We start from the raw sequence: 15,965 nt of genomic DNA on the forward strand, positions 1-15,965 counted from the left end.
AGGCGGGTGGATAACCTGAGGTCAGGAGTTCAAAACCAGCCTGACCAACATGGAGAAACCCAGTCTCTACTAAAAATACAGAATTAGCCGGGCGTGGTGGCACATGCCTATAATCCCAGCTACTCGGGAGGCTGAGGCAGGAGAATCGCTTGAATCCGGGAGGCAGAGGTTGCAACAATGAGCCAAGATCATGCCATGGCACTGCAGCCTAAGCAAAAAGAGCAAAACTGTCTGAAAAAAAGTAAATAAATAAACTGAATGAGAACATGTCAGAGATACGTAAAACATGGTGTAAAATAGTATGTATGGGATTAAGACCAGATTTTTTTTTTTTTAACTTTGTTACCTTTTATTTTTTTTCCCCTAGACGGAGTCTTGCTCTGTCTCCTGGGCTGGAGTGCAGTGGCGAGATCTTGGCTCACTGCAGCCTCCGCCTCCCAGGTTCAAGCGATTCTCCTGCCTCGGCCTCCCAGGTTCAAGCGATTCTCCTGCCTCGGCCTCCCAAGTAGCTGGGATTACAGGCACGCACCACCACACCTGGTTAATTTTTGTATTTTTAGTAGAGACAGGGTTTTGCCATGTTGGCCAGGCTGGTCTCAAACTCCTGACCGCAGGTGATCCACCCACCTCGGCCTCCCAAAGTGCTGGGATTACAGTTATGAGCCACTATGCCCGGCCACTGTGTTACTTTTTTTTTAACTTTTTAATTTTAAAATTGTCATCCCTTCACTTGAGGTCAGTTTGAGGCCAGCCTGGCCAACATGGCGAAACCCCATCTCTACTAAAAATACCAAAAAAAAAAAAAAAAAAAAAATTGTCATCTTTGCACAAGGGGCCATGCTAATTTTCTCTGTATCATTCCAATTTTAGTATATGTGCTGCCAAAGCGAGCACAATACCAGATTTTTTTTAAAGCACATATATTGGCCGGGTGCAGTGGCTCATGCCTGTAATCCCAGCACTTTGGGAGGCCAAAGTGGGCAGATCATTTGAGGTCAGGAGTTCAAGACCTGCCCGGACCACACAGTGAAACCCTGTCTCTACTGAAAATACAAAATTTAGTTGGGCGTGGTGGCGTGCGCCTGTAGTCCCAGCTACTCAGGAGGCCGAGGCAGGAGAATCACTTGAACCCGGGAGGCAGAGGTTGCAGTGAGCTGAGATCAGGCAAGCGACGGACAGAGATGCTGTCTCAAAAAATAAAAAAATAAAAGCACATGTATTTATGGAAGCACAGAAAAATCAAAGACTGAACACCTATCTGTTAATATGGTCATTTGTAAGCCCATAATCTGTGAGGTTCTATTTATTTCAAACACATATTTATTGTTTGAAAGTTGCAATGAGCAAAAGAAAAACAAAAGAGAGAGAAGGAGAAAGAATGAAAAGTTAAAAAACAAAAGAGTTCTAGGACTAGAAGGAAAAACTCGAATTTACCAGGAATGGAAGATGTTAACATTTCTGGTGCAGACTGTCATCATCTATTAGAATATCAAAATCTGCACTTTGGGAGGCCAAGGGCGGGGAGCAGGGTGGGGGTGGATCACCTGAGGTCAGGAGTTTGAGACCAGCCTGGCCAACATGGTAAAACTCTGTCTCTACTAAAAATATAAAAATTACCTGGGCGTGGCCAGGCACGGTGGCTCACACCTGTAATCCCAGCACTTTGGGAGGCCGAGGTGGGTGAATCATGTGGTCAGGAGTTCGAGACCAGCCTGGCCAATTCTGTCTCTACTAAAAATACAAAAAGTTAGCTGGGCATGATGGTGGGCTCCAGCCCGGGCGACCGTGCAAGACTCCATCTCAAAAAAAAAAAAATTATCTGGGCGTGCAGGTGGGTGCCTGTAATCCCAGCTACCCGGGAGGCTGAAGCAGGAGAATCACCTGAACCCAGGAGGTGGAGGGAGGTTGCAGTGAGCGAAGATCGTGCCATTGCACTCCAGCCTGGGTGACAAGAGCGAAACTGTGTCTCAAAAAAAGAAAAAGAAAATCTAAAATTAAAATACAATTGAATTAAAATTTTTTAAAAAGCATATCAAAATCTTCTACTGCTTTGGTTTCCATTTTGCATGTCCTCAAAGCAATCTATTTCTTTTGGGATGTTTTAGAAAAATATACCTTTGGAAGAATCTAGCTTTATCCCAGAAGAGTTGTTTCTTTTGCTAAGTTCTTCTGACTTCCTATTGGTCTTCTCCAGATTTTTTGAATACTCATTTGGTTTCTTTCTTTTTGACTTAGAATTTTCTGCTTCCACGAGTTTCCTTTTGGTTTCTTTATGGCTGACATCAGCCTCCAGTTCTGCTTTGGGAATTAAAGAAGTGCATGTGCTTACTAATCAACAAAAACCAGTAATATTAATATCACTTCCAAGTATCCAATAGTCTTGTAACTTTAAAATGCAAAGGCAATCCAGGTGCAGTGGCTCAGGCCTCTAATCCCAGAACTTTGGGAGGTTGAGGTGAGTGGATTGCTTGAGTCTACATGTTTAAGACCAGCCTCGGTAACATGGGGAAACTCCATCTCTACTTAAGATACAAAAATCAGCCAGGGGTGGTGGCATGCACCTGTAGTCCCAGCTACTTGGGAGGCTGAGGTGGGAGGATCACATGAACCCGGGAGATCGAGGCTGCAGGGAGCCATGATCACACCACTGTACTCTAGCCTGGGCGACAAAGTGAGACCCTGTCTCTTAAAAAATAAATAAATAGGCCAGGCGCAGTGGCTCACACCTGTAATCCCAGCACTTTGGGAGGCCAAGATGGGTGGATCACCTGAGGTCAGGAGTTCAAGACCAGCCTGGCCAACATGTTGAAACCCCGTCTCTACTAAAAATACAAAAATTAGCCAGGCATGGTGGAGTGTGCCTGTAATCCCAGCTACCTAGGAGGCAGAAGCAGGAGAATCGGTGGAACCTAGAAGGCTGAGGCTGCAGTGAGCCGAGATCACACCACTGCCTGGGCGGCAGAGCAAGACTCCGTCTCAAAAAATAAAAACAAACAAACAAACAAACAAACAAACAGTACTCTAGCCTGGGCGACAAAGTGAGACCGTGTCTCTTAAACAATAAATAAATAGGCCAGGTATGGTGGCTCATGCCTATAATCCCAGCACTTTGGGAGGCTGAGGCGAGTGAATCACTTGAGGTCAGGAGGTCGAGACCAGCCTGACCAACATGGTGAAACCCCATCTCTACTAAAAAATACAAAAATTAGAAAGGCATGGTGGCAGGTGCCTGCAATCTCAGCTACTAGGCAGGCTGAGACACCAGAATCACTCAAACCTGGGAGGCAGAGGTTGCACTGAGCTGAGATCACGCCACTGCACTTCAGCCTGGGTGTCAGAGCAAGACTCTGTCTCAAAAAATAAATAAAATAAAATAAAATAAAAAGGCAAGAATCAAATATAACATACTGAAAGCAAGCTGGAGATTTTAATACTTAGACTGTCTTTTATACAAGCTATATAAGCTAAAATTATCTAAGGCATTCCTTAAGTACATAATATTTTAACATAATTAAAGCTATCTTTGAGTTGGCATTTTTGGAAACTGGCGGGGATTAACGTTGCACATTGCATTGTACAAGATACTTTTACTTCAGCTGAACAATTCTCCCTGCCAACTGTAAGCAATGTTGTCTGTGGTGAACACTTCCAAGTGTCATTGGTTAAGTCTTAGTGTTTTCAAAACTGACACGTTAGGCTAGGCTTGGTGACTCATGCCTGTAATCCCAGCACTTTGGGAAGCTAAGGCGAAAGGATCACTTGAGCCCAGGAGTTCAAGACCAGCCTGGGCAACATGGCAAGACCTGGTCTCTACCAAAAATACAAAAACCAGCCAGTCTCATAACCCAGTCTCAAGAGAATAAGTAAAAATTAAAAAATAAAATAAGCTAGGTGCAGTGGCGCAAGCCTGTGGTCCCAGCTACTCGGGAGGCTGAGACACAGGAATCACTTGAGCCCAGAAGGCGAAGGTTGCAGTGAGCCAAAGTTGCACCACTGCATTCCAGCCTGGGTGACAGAGCAACACTCTAAAAAAAAAAAAAATAGGCCAAGCGCAGTGGCTCACGCCTGTAATCCCAGCATTTTGGGGGGCTGAGGTAGGTGGATCACCTGAGATCAAGAGTTCAAGACCAGCCTGGCCAACATGGTGAAACCCCATCTCTACTAAAAATACAAAAATTAGCAGGGCGTCATGGTGGGTGCCTGTAATCCCAGCTACTCAGGAGGCTGAGGCAGGAGAATCGCTTGAACCCAGGAAGCGGAGGTTGCAGTGAGCCAGGTTTGTGCCATTGCACTCCAGCCAGGGCGACAAGAGCAAAACTCCGTCTCAGAAATAAAAATAAAAATAAAATAATAAATAATATAAAAACCCAAAACTGGTATGTTAACATAAATGATAATAATTATCACTAACCTTGTTTACTATGACACTCGGAAGAAAGTACTTGGTGCTCAATTCGTTTTTTTAGGAGTAAGGGAAAATATTTTTTCAATGAAAATTCAGGATTTGACCACCTAATTTCCTCAAGCAAAAGATTTCTTACTTCTTCAGTAAATTCCTTCCTTTTCCTCATGAACTGCAATAAAGAATAAAATGCACAATAACAGACCAACATCATCTATTCATGTTAATTACAATACTACCAACCACTTTCTGTCCATCATAAATCAGTATCAACGTAAGATTAGCTTTAGGCCGGGCGTGGTGGCTCACGCCTATATTCCCAGCACTTTGGGAGGCTGAGACAGGTGGATCATCTGAAGTTAGGAGTTTGAGACCAGCCTAGCCAACATGGCAAAACCCCGTGTCTACTAAAAATACAAAAATTTGCCGGGCATGGTGGCGTGTGCCTGTAATCCCAGCTACTAGGGGAAGCTGAGGCAGGAGGATCGCTTGAACCCGGGAGGCAGAGGTTGCAGTGAGCCGAGATCGTGCCACTGCACTCCAGCCTGGGCAACAGGGCGAGACTCCATCTCAAAAAAAAAAAAAAAAAAAAAAAAAAATAGCTTTAGTCACTAAATATAAAGCTTATGAAGAATTAATTTATTTTTCTCCCTTTGAACTAATTATATCTATTAGATTATATGAACTACTTATAAAGTATCTAAATGTGCTATGTAATCTAACATTCTTTCAGAACTGGCAATCACTAATTCTTAAAATGTTTTTAAAGCTCTATGGGTATTTAAAAGAAATGTGTACTACAATTAGGATTTATTTTTAAATATTAGGCTGGGTACAGTGGCTTACGCCTGTAACCCCAGCACTTTGTGAGGCCGAGGCGGGGGAATCACCTGAGGTAGGGAGTTCAAGACCAGCCTGACCAACATGGAGAAATTCCGTCTCTACTAAAAATACAAAAATTAGCCGGGCATGGTGGTGTGTGCCTGTAGTCCCAGCTACTCGAGAGGCTGAGGCAGAATTGCTTGAACTCGGGAAGCAGAGGTTGCAGTGAGCCAAGATTGCACCACTGCACTCCAGCCTGGGCAACAGAGGGAGACTCTGTCTCAAAAAAAAAAAAAATTAAACTCTAGGACAACACTCGAGGCTATAAGAGTAGATATCCAAAAATGTTTTTCCTCTGCAAGATGTAAGGGAAACACTCTACAATGGATGAACTATTTAATACTTACCACAGCAGCAGAGTTACCGCTTTTCAACTTTGAATTCAATGTTGAAAATTCACCAAGAGCAATACCACATTTTGAGAGATCTATTACTTTAGTGTTCAGTTCTTTAAATTTAGTTAAGAGAGGACAAGAGGGTGGTTTCAAATGCCACAAACAACACCCTAAAGAAAAATAGACAAATATCTTAATAAACCTTATTTATACACTATCCATTTACTGAATGTCAAATACGTAAACATGAAAAGTCTTGACAACTACATAATTAACACAAACATACCAAAAACCACATGACTATAAAGGGAACAAAATCCTACCCTCCAACAAATAGAATTAATAAAAATCACCTAGACTTCCCTTCCAGTTGTTTAAAACAAACAAATATTAACAAACTTTCCTTTCTTTTCAAATCAACCTTGATACTCAGGTTAAAACTTTTAGGAGGGCCAGGCGTGGTGGCTCACGCCTGTAATTCCAGCACTTTGGGAGGCCAAGGCAGGTGGATCACTTGAGGTCAGGAGTTCGAGACCAGCAATCCCAGCTACTCAGGAGGCTGAGGCAAGAGAATTGCTTGAACCCAGGAGACAGAGGTTGCAGTGAGCTGAGATCTCATCACTGCACTCCAGCCTGGGCAACAAAGCAAGACTCTGTCAAAACAAACGAACAAACAAAAACCTTTTAAGAGGCAGTTAGCAACCTGGTCTAAAGTCTAAACTTTTAAGTTAGACCTGGATTCAAACCCAACCTCTGCCACTTACTAACCTTGTGAGCACTGGTGACATCCTAAATCTTAGTTTCTTCATCCTTACATTCAAAGTGAGGGTGATAATTATAATACTCAACCTCTTAGAGTTGTTATCAGGATTAAACTAGATATGTATATGAATTGCTCAGCAGAATTCCAGACAATAGTAAGCGTTCAATAATTCTGAAGGTTGTAAGAGAGAGAGGTTCCCTCTGTGCTTGCCTCTCTGCTCATCTACAAATAGATATGCTAAGTTTTATGGCAGCACTCCTGTGAAAATGAGTTTATCAAAATGAGTCAAGAAAAGCATAACTAATTTCTACAGTTGAACATACTATTGGAAAATGCTATATAAAGCTGTACTAGTAAAAATAACAAGAAAGCCTTCATCAACTGAATGGCCAGTGGCAGAGATGGGAAATAAGAAAAAGTAGAATAAATTACTGAAAAGACTAGCTTGGAAATTCCCATGTACAGAAGAAAGGCTAAACTTTTTTTTTTTTTTTTTTTTTTTTTGAGACAGGGTCTCGCTCTGTCACCTAGGCTGGAATGCAGTGGCATGATGATGGCTCACTGCAGCCTTGACCTCCTAGGCTCAAGTGATCCTCCCACCTCAGCCTCCCGAGTAGCTGGGACTACAGGCATACACCGTCATGCCCAGCAAATTTTAATTAATTAATTAATTTAGTTAGTTAGTTAGTTTAGAGACAGGATCTTGCTGTGTTGCCCAGGCTGGTCTCGAACTCCTGGGCTCAAGCTCTTCTCCTGCATTGTCCTCTCAAAGTTCTGGGATTACAGACATGAGACACCACACCCAGCCTACACCATTTTATACAAGAAACTTGAGCATCCATGAGTGCTAGTATCCACAAGGGGGTCCTGGAATCAAACCCCATGGATAGTGAGAGAAATTGTCCTTAAAATTCCCACTAAAGTCACCATAAGAATGATAATTAAACTTCAGCCTCATCTTTAAGAAACTTACATAGTTTAATGTTCCTGCTAACCGCTGAAGAGTAAATATTCAATAATAAAAAACAAACTTACCATCATCCTTTTGTTGCACATGTACGACTCTCTGGAAACTGGTACTCACTGCATTGTACACATCCAACGCAGCAGCTTTCTTTGCAATTTGCCGTTTCAACAAATCTGGCAAACCACTCATTAGGAAGTCACGCTTTGCTTTACATTGAACATCACAATCCTGAGATTTTTCAGATGTATCTTGACTTTTAAGAAAATGATTTGAAAAAGAAAAGCTAAGGTTATAAACATTTAAAGGAATAAACTATCTGGAAAATAAACATTTTTAGGGCTGGGCATGGTGGCTTATGCCTGTAATATAAGTACTTTGAGAGGCCGAGGTGGGCGGATCACTTAAGGCAAGGAGTTCCAGACCAGCCTGGTCAACGTGGTGAAACCCCATCTCTACTAAAAATATAAAAATTAGCCAGGTGTGGTGGCAAATGCCTGTAATCCAAGCTACTCGGGTGGCTGAGGCACGAGAATCACTTGAGCCTGGAAAGCAGAGGTTGCAGTGAGTCAGGATCGCGCCACTGTACTCTATCTAGCCTTCCAGTCTGGGCAACAGAGTGAGACTGTCTCAAAAAATAACAAAAAACAAAACAAAACAAAAACCAGAAAAGAGAAGAAACACCTTTAAATTTAATTTTTAAAAATTAAATAAATTGGCAGGGCATGGTGGCTCACGCCTGTAATACCAGCACTTTGGGAGGCCGAGGAGGGTGGATCACCTGAGGTCAGGAGTTTGAGACCAGCCTGGCCAACATGACGAAACGCCATCTCTACTAAAAATACAAAAATTAGCCGGGCATGGTGGCGGGTGCCTGTAATCCCACCTACTCAGGATGCTGAGGCAGGAGAATGGCTTAAACCCAGGGGGCAGAGGTTACAGGGAGCCGAGATCATGCCACTTCACTCCAGCCTGGGTGAAAGAGGGAGACTCCATCTCAAAAAAAAAAAAAAAATTTAAATTAATTTAATAAAATGTATTAAATAAATTCAATAAATTAGTATTTTAGGTAATACATTTACCTAAATATAAAATATATATTAGGTAATTGATATAAAATACTTAAATATTAGCTTTATCTATAAAATATAATTATATAATTTATATATAATTATATAAAAATTTTGTTTTAGATTTTCTATAAAATATTGACAAATATTAATTTTTTAAATTTATTTAATACATTTAGGTAATAAAATTACCTAAAATATTAGCTGATCAAATTCTTTTTTGCTCATCACAAAAATGAAAGTCTACCCATGTTAAGAAATTAAATAAAAATAAATATGTATAGAAAAAAGTGACCTAAAGGACATCCACCAAAATGTTAATGGGGGCTATCTTTGGGTGGTAGGTGAGTTTTTTCCCTCTTTTGTTTTCTTGCTAAACAATCAGAAAAAAAAAAATCACTGTCATATTTCAAAAAGTTAATACAAGAACTTCTGATATAATATTGTTCCCAATGTAACAGGAGGAAGAGTAGGGTCCTTATTATTGTCTCAGTTTTGCCCAGTTTATCTTCAGATTGCAAATCATAGGGAGGCTGACTACAGTGGCAGGAGTGGGACAGAGGCAAAAGGGTGGGGAGAATGGGAGGTTGGAGTAGTGGAAGATGGTGTGTCACAGCTTATATGTCCTTCCTAGCCTGCCTGTAGAGAGAACAAGACTCACAATATTCTGTGCAATTAGATATTTGGGCTGGTAATTCAAAAGAGACTACAAAAACTTTTTCTGTATTTCTGTTTTCCTTTCCTCTTTGAGTGAAATGAAGGGAAAATAAGCTATGAAGCCAGATAGATACTAAATGAGATATCTCTTTGCTTTTTTAGAAAAGAGGAAGTGTATTTTTTTTAACTGTTAATTGGCGGGAAGGAGGAAAAGATGGGTAAAGTTGTAGTTAAATTAGTATGTCTCTATAGCAGAAGGTAGGTGTTAAGGAGAGGGGTACAAGGTACTAATAAAAAATATACATATTATATATAATGTATCATATATTACATATATATTACATGCATATACATATATTACACACATATAAATAGTTTTAAATGTGTGTGTGTACACATATACATACATATATAGCTGGTATGGTTTGGATGTGTGTCCCCTCCAAATTTCATATTGAAATACAGGCCAGGCGCAGTGGCTCATGCCTGTAATCCCAGCACTTTGGGAGGCTGAGATGGACAGATCACCTGAGGTCGGGAGTTCAAGACCAGCCTGGCCAACATGGCGAAACCCCATCTCTACTAAAAGTACAAAAATTAGCTGGCTGTGGTGGCAGGTGCCTGTAATCCCAGCTACTCGGGAGGCTGAGGCAGGGAGAATCGCTTTAACCTAGGAGGCGGAAGTTGCAGTGAGTCGAGATCATGCCGTTGCACTCCAGCCTGGTCAAGAGAGGGAGATTCTGTCTCAAAAAAAAAAAAAAAAAAAAAAAAAGAAATATAACCTCCAATGTTGGAGGCAGGCCTAGGTGTTTGGGGTCATGGGGGCAGATCCCTCATGAACGGATTGGTGCTGTCCTCACAGTAATGAGTAACTTCTCCATCTATTAGTTCACCCGAGAGATGGTTGTTTAAAAGAGGCTGGTACCTCCTCCTCTCTCTTGCCACTTCTCTCGCCATGTGACAGGCCTGCTCTCTCTTCACCTTCTGCCATGAGTTGAAGATTACTGAGGCCTCACTAACAGCCAAGCCGATGCTGTACAACCATGCTTGTACAATCTACAGAGCTGTAAGCCAAATAAACCTCTTTTTCTCTATAAATTACCGAGTCTTAGGTATTCGTTTATGGGAATGCAAAACAGACAAACACAATATCCTAACTTTATCTACTGAAAAGGCCTAGAAGCACTGCCACATCAGGAGCAATGAATTTAATGCTAGACCTTCATCTCTAAATACCATCCTCCACAAAAAGGAACCAGGGGTCCATAGAGAAATGGCTAACTGCAGAGCTGAGACAAGGCAAGTAAAATAGAAGCCTAGAATATCTTCCTGTTCCAGAAATTAAGAAATGCTCCATAAATTATGAGGACATGTCAAAGGGACATAGAAACCAAGCTGAAGAGCTCACACTGGCCAAATTAAAAACAATTTGAGCATCAAAATAAGTAATATCAATGGATTACAATCCACTGAATAAAATAAAAATGAAGAAATAAGTGAATAAATAGATAAACTGAGGAGACAAAAAAGCTCTTATTGCAGCCAACTAACAAAGAAAGAATGACTGCAATAGAGAATCACCATTTGGAAACCATCATCATGTGGTTAATTCCATTGGAATTCATCAATATTAAGGCCCATAATTGCAGGTTTGATGAGAAACAAGATTTTGGCATTTGGCCAGGTGGGTGGCTCACATTTGTAACCCCAGCCAGGAGTTCAAGACCAGCCTGGGCAAAATAGTAAGATCTAGTCTCTATTTTTAAAAAAGCAAAAGAGGCCAGGCAAGATAGCTCATGCCTGTAATCCCAGCACTTTAGGAGGCTGAGGCGAGCAGATAACTTGAGACCAGGAGTTTGAGACAGCCTGGCCAACATGGCAAAACCCCGTCTCTACTAAGAGTACAAAAATTAGCCAGGTGTGGTGGTGCATACCTGTAATCCCAGCTACTTGGGAGGCTAAGGCACGATAATCGCTTGAACCCGGGAGGCGGAGGATGCAGTGAGCCAAGATAGTGCCATTGCACTCCAAAGCAGTCCTCCTGTCTTGACCCTTGACCTCCTGCTCTCAAGCGATCTGCCCAACTCGGCCTCCCAGAGTGTTGGGATTACAGGTGTGAGCCACTATGCCTGGCCTACCCTTAGGATTTTTTTTTTTTTTTTTTTTTTTTGAGACAGAGTCTTGCTCTGTTGCCCAGGCTGGAGTGCAGTGGCAGGATCTCGGCTCACTGTAAGCTCCACCTCCCAGGTTCACGCCATTCTCCTGCCTCAGCCTCCCAAGTAGCTGGGACTACAGGCGCCCGCCACCACGCCTGGCTAATTTTTTGTATTTTTAGTAGAGATGGGGTTTCACCATGTTAGCCAGGATGGTCTTGATCTGCTGACCTCGTGATCCATAAGCCTTGGCCTCCCAAAGTGCTGGATTATAGATGTGAGCCACCGCGCCCAGCTCAGAATTTTTAAATATATATTTTTAGAGACCGGCACGGTGGCTCACGCCTATAATCCCAGCACTTTGGGAGGCCGAGGCAGGTGGATTACCTGAGGTCAGGAGTTCAAGACCAGCCTGGCCAACATGGTGAAACCCCGTCTCTACTAAAAATACAAAAAAAAATTAGCGGGGTGTGGTGGCACACCCCTGTAATCCCAGCTACTCGGGATGCTGAGGCAGGAGAATTGCTTGAGCCCGGGAGGCAGAGGTTGCAGTGAGTCGAGATCGTGCCACTGCACTCCAGCCTGGCTGACAGAGCAAGACTCTGTCTTAAAAAAAAAAAAAATATATATATATATAAAATAATTTCTTTAAAATAATGATATTTTAATATATGATTTGCAAATAAGGATAGTTTTACTTCTCCCCTTCCAAACCTTTATGTCCTTTTATATATTCTTCTTTCCTAATTGAACTATCCAGGACCTCTAGTAAGAGATGTCTTAGAGCTTGGAGGGTATTACGTTAAGTGCAATAAGCTGAACACAGAAAGATAAATACCCCATGTTCTCACTCTTATGTGGAAACTAAAAAAGTTAACCTTAGCCTGGGTAACATAGCAACAACTTGTCTCTACCAAAAAAACAATTAGCTGGACATGGTGGTGCACATCTGTGGTTCCAGCTATTTGAGGGGCTGAGATGGCAGGATCTCTTGAACCCAGGAGGTTGAGGCTGCAGTTTGCTGTGAGCGCACCACTGCACTCCAGCCTGGGCAACAGAGCAAGTTGCTGCCTTTAAAAAAAAAAAAAAAAAAGAAGTCTCATAGAAGTAGAGAGTAGAATAGTGGTTAATAGAGGTGGGAGAGGGGAGGGGAGAGGGAGACATAGCCAGAGGTTGGTTAACAGATATAAAAGTATAGCTAGATAGGAGGAATAACTTCAAGTGTTCTACAGTACTATATGGTCACCATAATAAACAAAAATTTATTATATATTTTCAAATTTTGAAGAAGAGCAAAAAAAAAATTTTTTTTTAGCGACCGCGTCTTGCTCTGTTACCCAAGCTGGAGTGCAGTGGCGTGATTACAGCTCACTGCAGCCAAGACCTCCCAGGCTCATGTGATCCTCCTGTCTCAGACTCCCAAGTAGCTGGGCCTATAGGCATACACCACCATGCCTGGCTAGTTGTTTACTTTTTTAAAGAGATGGAGTCCTACAGTGGTGCCCAGGCTGGTATTTTTCTGTTCTTATACCAATACAACACACTTCTATTACTGTAGGTTTGTTCAATGTCTTGAAATCATGTAGTGTAGAGGCCTTCAAATTTTTCTTCTTTTTCAAGATTATCTTGTCTATTCTAGGTTCTTTGTGTCTTTTAAATGTTAGGTTTGTCAAACCCATAAACTGGACGTCATCAAACTTCTGTACTTCAAAAGACACAACAAATAAAAAGGCAAGGTAATATATTTGCAAAACATGTATCTGACAGAGGACATGTAGTCAGAATATATAAAGAATCCTCACAACTCAACAAGAAGAAAGACAAGTCAGTAAGAAAAGGGGCAAAAGATTTCCCTAAGGAAGATATACAAAAGGCCAATAATCACAAGATGTTCACCATCAATAGACATGAGAAAAATGAAAATTAAAACTATGAGATATGACTACATAGCCATTCAAATAGATAAAATTAAAGACAGAGAAATGAAGATGTATATCCACACAAAGACTTATACATGAATGTTCATAGCAGCTTTATTCCCAATAGCTTCAAATTGCAAACAGCTGGGTGCAGCGGTGCACGTTTGAGTCCCAGCTGCTCAGGAGACTGAGGAAGGAAGATTGCTTGAGCCAAGGAGTTCAAGGCCAGGCTGAGAAACACAGCAAGACTCCATCTCTTATAGTGGAGGGAAAAGACAAAAGGAAACAATCCAGATGTCCGTTAATAGGTGTATGGAGAGACAAAAAGTGGTATATCCATACAATGAATACTACTGAGCAAAAATATAGCCAGGCACGGTGGCTCACACCTGTAATCCTAGCACTTTGGGAGGCCGAGGCAGGCAGATCACTGGAGGTCAGGAATTCGAAATCAGTCTGGCCAACATGGTGAAACCCTGCCTCTACAAAAAATACAAAAATTAGCCGAGCATGGTGGCGTAGGCCTGCCGTCCCAGCTACTCAGGAGGCTGATGCACAAGAATCACTTGAACCCGGAAGGCGGAGACTGCAGTGAGCCAAGATCATGACACTGTACTCCAGTCTGGGTGACAGAGCGAGACTCTGTCTCAAAACAAAAAAAGAAAAAGAAAACTAATGATATATTTGACAACATGAATAAATCTCAAAATCATCATGCCACCTACAAGAAGCCAGACACAAAAGAGCATATACTATATGATTTCATTAACATAAAATTCTAGAAAATATAAATTAGTATAAAGAAAAGAGACTAGCGTTTGCCTGGGTTGGGGCCACTTAGAGAACAGACTGCAAAAGAGCATTACAAGTCTGAGGCAGGCAATGGAAATAACTTGGTATCTTGATTATGGTGGTTTCACTGGGTGTACAACTGACAAAGCTCACCAAAATACACACTTTGAATTGATAGAATTGACCTTGCCTTGTGGCTCACGCCTGTAATCCCAACACTTTGGGAGGCCAAGGTGGGTAGATCACCTGAGTCCAAGAGTTTGAGACCAGCCTGGGCAACATGGCAAAACGCTGTCTCTACCAAAGAAAAAAAATACAAAAAATTAGTTGGGCATGGTGGCACATGCCTGTAGTCCCAGCCACTTGGGAGGCTGAGGTGGGAGGGACGATCACCTGACCCTTGGAGGTCACGGCTACAGTAAGCTGTAATTGCGCCACTATACTCCAGTCTGGGGATGACAGAGTGAGACTCCGTCTCAAAAAAAAAAAAAGCCTGATAATGCCAAGTGTTATCAAAGATAGGCAGCTACTAGAACGCTTATACATTGCTGGTGGGAGTGTAAAACCAAACAACAACTTGGAACAACAGTTTGCCAGGTTCTTATAATGTTAAACATGTACCTCCCTAATGACAGAGCAATTCCACTTCTAGGTATTTATTTACCCAAGAAAAATGAGAACACTTGTCCATACATGTGTATAAGAATGTTCATAGCAGTCAGGCGGAGCGCGGTGGCTCGCGCTTGTAATCCCAGCACTTTGGGAGGCCGAGGTGGGTGGATCATGAGGTCAGGAGATCGAGACCATCCTGGCTAACATGGTGAAACCCCATCTCTACTAAAAATACAAAAAAATTAGCCAGGCGTGGTGGCAGGCGCCTGCAGTCCCAGCTACTCGGGAGGCTGAGGCAGGAGAATGGCATAAACCCGGGGGGCGGAGGTTGCAGTGAGCCTAGACTGCGCTACTGCACTCCAGCCTGGGCGACAGAGTGAGACTCCGTCTCAAAAAAAAAAAAAAAAAAAATGTTCATAGCAGTCTATTTAATAATAGCCAAATACTGAAAATAACCCAAATGCCCATTAATAAAGAATAAATAAAAAATATTGCAGTAGGCCAGGCACAGTGGCTCACGCCTGTAATCTCAGCACTTTGGGAGGCCGAGGCAGGCGGATCACGAGGTCAGGAGTTCAAGACCAGCCTGGCCAACATAGTGAAACCCCGTTTCTACTAAAAATACAAAAAATTAGCCAGGCGTGGTGGCGGATGCCTGTAATCCCAGCTACTCAGGAGGCTGAGGCAGGAGAATTGCTTGAACCCAGGAAGCGGAGGTTACAGTGAGCGGACATCGTGCCACTGCACTCCAGCCTGGGCGACAGTGCAAGACTCCATCTCTCTCTCTCTCTCTATATATATATATAGCGGCATATTCATATGAGTACTACTTAACTACGAAAAAGAACAGACAACTGATATGCTACCTTGCCAAAGAAACTGGAGACAAAAGTATACCTACTGCAGGATTTCATTTATATGAGAGTCTAGAAAAGGCAAACTAGTCTATATCAACAGAAAACAGATAAGAGATTGCATGGGATTGGGCAGAAATTAACTGCAATGAGGCACAAGAAGACTTTTTTTGAGAGTGATGAAAATGTTCTATATTTTTATTGTGGTGGTAATTACAGGTATGTACATTTGTCAAAACTCAAACTGTGGGCCAGGCACGGTGGCTCATGCCTGTAATCCCAGCACTATGGGAGGCTGAGGGGGCCGGATCACTTGAGGTCAGGAGTTAGAGACCAGCCCGACCAACATGGAAAAACCCCATCTCTACTAAAAATACAAAATTAGCCAGGCGTGGTGGCACATGCCTGTAATCCCAGCTACTCGGGAAGCTGAGGCAGGAGAATCACTTGAACCTGGGAGGTGGAGGTTGCGGTGAGCTGATATCACACCATCGCACTCCAGCCTGGGCAACAAGAGCGAAACTCTGTCTCAAAAAAAAAAAAAGAGAGAGAAAAACTCAAA

At 42.2% G+C, this 15,965-nt stretch overlaps 1 protein-coding gene and 1 non-coding gene across 5 annotated transcripts in view; both read right to left on the reverse strand.

Annotated features, from left to right (window-relative positions):
* The window catches only part of ATAD5 (ATPase family AAA domain containing 5), a 62,965-nt gene that overhangs the window by 32,205 nt on the left and 14,795 nt on the right, over positions 1-15,965 (reverse strand). For 2 of the 4 annotated variants that reach the window (XM_063798739.1, XM_016932048.3), the window contains exons 7-10: positions 7,418-7,602; positions 5,632-5,789; positions 4,412-4,574; positions 2,116-2,295 (exon numbers count right to left, since the gene is read on the reverse strand). In XM_063798739.1, coding sequence (XP_063654809.1) covers positions 2,116-2,295; positions 4,412-4,574; positions 5,632-5,789; positions 7,418-7,602 — 686 coding nt within the window. Of the gene's footprint in view, positions 1-2,115; positions 2,299-4,411; positions 4,575-5,631; positions 5,790-7,417; positions 7,603-15,965 lie in introns of all 4 variants that reach the window. The other 2 variants (XM_016932049.4, XM_016932047.4) reach the window with 1 other exon arrangement.
* LOC112206102 (U6 spliceosomal RNA) lies at positions 793-894 on the reverse strand. The gene has a single exon (XR_002940312.2). It is a non-coding gene; the product is annotated as a U6 spliceosomal RNA (small nuclear RNA).

Source organism: Pan troglodytes, chromosome 19 (assembly GCF_028858775.2).
Source record: "Pan troglodytes isolate AG18354 chromosome 19, NHGRI_mPanTro3-v2.0_pri, whole genome shotgun sequence".
Classification (NCBI taxonomy): Eukaryota; Metazoa; Chordata; class Mammalia; order Primates; family Hominidae; genus Pan; species Pan troglodytes.